This window comes from Lactuca sativa, chromosome 9 (genome assembly GCF_002870075.4).
Source record: "Lactuca sativa cultivar Salinas chromosome 9, Lsat_Salinas_v11, whole genome shotgun sequence".
Taxonomy (NCBI): Eukaryota; Viridiplantae; Streptophyta; class Magnoliopsida; order Asterales; family Asteraceae; genus Lactuca; species Lactuca sativa.
In genome coordinates, this window is record NC_056631.2 from 168,205,966 (window position 1) to 168,208,030 (window position 2,065).

General features: G+C 33.3%; 1 protein-coding gene across 1 annotated transcript; it reads right to left on the reverse strand.

Moving 5' to 3' along the window:
- Positions 1–323: 323 nt before the first annotated feature.
- On the reverse strand, positions 324–1,702 carry LOC111912742 (early nodulin-like protein 1). The gene is made up of 2 exons (XM_023908479.2): positions 1,444–1,702; positions 324–886 (listed from the first exon to the last, which is right to left on the reverse strand). Exons 1-2 carry the CDS (start codon positions 1,685–1,687, stop codon positions 420–422), a joined length of 711 nt encoding a protein of 236 aa, XP_023764247.1. The 5' UTR covers positions 1,688–1,702; the 3' UTR covers positions 324–419.
- Positions 1,703–2,065: the final 363 nt, after the last annotated feature.

The following is a 2,065-nucleotide window of genomic DNA, read 5'->3' on the forward strand; positions in this document are numbered from 1 at the left end:
AACCCTAGATAAAGTGTTTGGTTTGAGAGTGTTTAATTGAGAGATGGGTGATTAATGCCATGTAATCATATAAGCAGGTGTAATAGTCACGTATTTTCCACATCACTCGTTATTTTATTTTTAATTACAAAATACGGGATAACCTATTGTATCCGGTTGCCAATGGTAATATGTGTACACGAAACACATATTAATGGTATTTTTTGTTAAAAAAAAAACATGAATGGTATAATTTGAACACGGGTAAAAGATCATTACCCTTACAAGTCATTTTCCCAAAAGTCTATAGCGTAAATTAGCAAACTAATAAATTCCTAAGGTAGTACAACGAAATCATTGTTCATATATATACCCTCAATATAATCCAATTACATGGAACTTATTTAACAGAATTGTTCGAATAAATAATCACAACCAAATCAAAAACTGAAAACAAACGATAAACCAACAAACCCTCCGAAAGAGCAAAAGAAACTTTTCACAATCGAAGATGCACCATTCTTAGTAGGAGGTGAAGGGTTCTCTTCCACCGGAGCAGGAGCCGGAGTCATGTCAATTTCCGGTGTAACTGGAGCAGGGGGAGGAGATGGAATCTCTTCACTGACCGGAGCGGGAGATGGGGCTGCAAATGGAGATACAGATGGAGATGGAGATGGAGTATCAGAAGAGCGATTGCTTCTGTTTGCTAATACAATAATCACAACTTTCTCATTCTTTTTGCAGTGATCTATAACACCACTGATGAAGTAATGTGGCCCAGATTGGTTTAGCTTGATCGCAGTATGACCATCACTGTATTTTGCAATGGGTGATGTCGTACTGCAATTTTTGTAGTCATCTTCACTTACTTGAAGCACAGAGTCCTCGTTAGGCTGGTAGCTAAACACTACATGTACATATATAAACACCAAATCATTTCCTTAAGTGAAAACTATATAAAAAGGGTGAGGTATAAACTCGTAACTCATTGCATCTCCACTTTTTTACTATTGTAACAAGTTTTTCAAAACTTTTCTTTACATTAATTTTATGATGACCACTTTCTTTTTTAATCACTGAGCAATTATTTGTGTTTATTTTTTACAGTTTACCCTTTGCTATAATAATAACAATTTTATTTTATACCTCTTAATTATTAGTATATCTTATGTATAGATCTTTATTACTTTCAACTAAATAATTTATTTTATTAAATATGCAAAATAAAAGTAAACTGTTTTTAGTTTTTACAAGAAAATATCATTAAAAAGCATTTATCGATCAAAATGATATCAACATAAAATTAAAGAAGCGTGACAATCATATAATATTTCTATAACTCTTAATTTGACAACTACATAGTGACAATCACACAAGTTTGCTTAAAAGCGACAAATTAAAGGAGTCGGCTTTCTAAAATATTTCAAATAAACGAGAATAAATGTTTAAAGGCCTGAAACTTACGAAGGGTGTCTCCGGTTTGAAACCTGCTTTGTTGTGCCCATTGATCATAGGAAGAAGACGATGCAAGGCTCCAGTCACCAGAGCCTCCCACCTTGAACTGGTATGCATGGCTGTTTCTGAAAACCAGGAAAATACTTAAAAGCCCCAGAACGACCAGCATTGTTCTCTTATGAGGGCTTCCTGTATTCATTGAAAAAGCATGAAACAGAAGGGCAAAATGGGAAGGAAAATGAATGTTAAACATGGGAAGATTGTAGAGGGATATTTGTAGCCTTGTAGGAGTGAATCTTTTCTTTTCTTGTGATGTGGTTTCTTGAATTGCAGTGCAAAGCATAATTATAGCTAGCCTTTGTATTTGAAGGTTATGCTTTTCTTTACCATCACCAAAAGAGAGATATACTAAAGTTTTTATAATATCTTTATGCTTTTCTTGAACAACATTTGATTTTAAAACCTAAACAAATTTTAAATTTGAAACTTATATGCAATACTTTGTAGAACATAATTCATAAACGAAGTCGTACGTATAAATGCATGGTCATCTCTCTCTTTCCCTGGGTTTTTTTTTCTAAACCGAAAATATGGTTGTTTAGAAAATGTCTTACAAAAATAGAGTTGTTCT

What these genes read in the sequence shown, in the direction of transcription:
- LOC111912742 (XM_023908479.2), bottom strand. Translation starts at nt 1,687, where the DNA reads ATGTTTAACATTCATTTTCCTTCCCATTTTGCCCTTCTGTTTCATGCT. An exon ending in TCAAACCGGAGACACCCTTC is followed by an intron (nt 887 to 1,443) that starts GTAAGTTTCAGG and finishes ATGTACATGTAG; the next exon opens with TGTTTAGCTACCAGCCTAAC.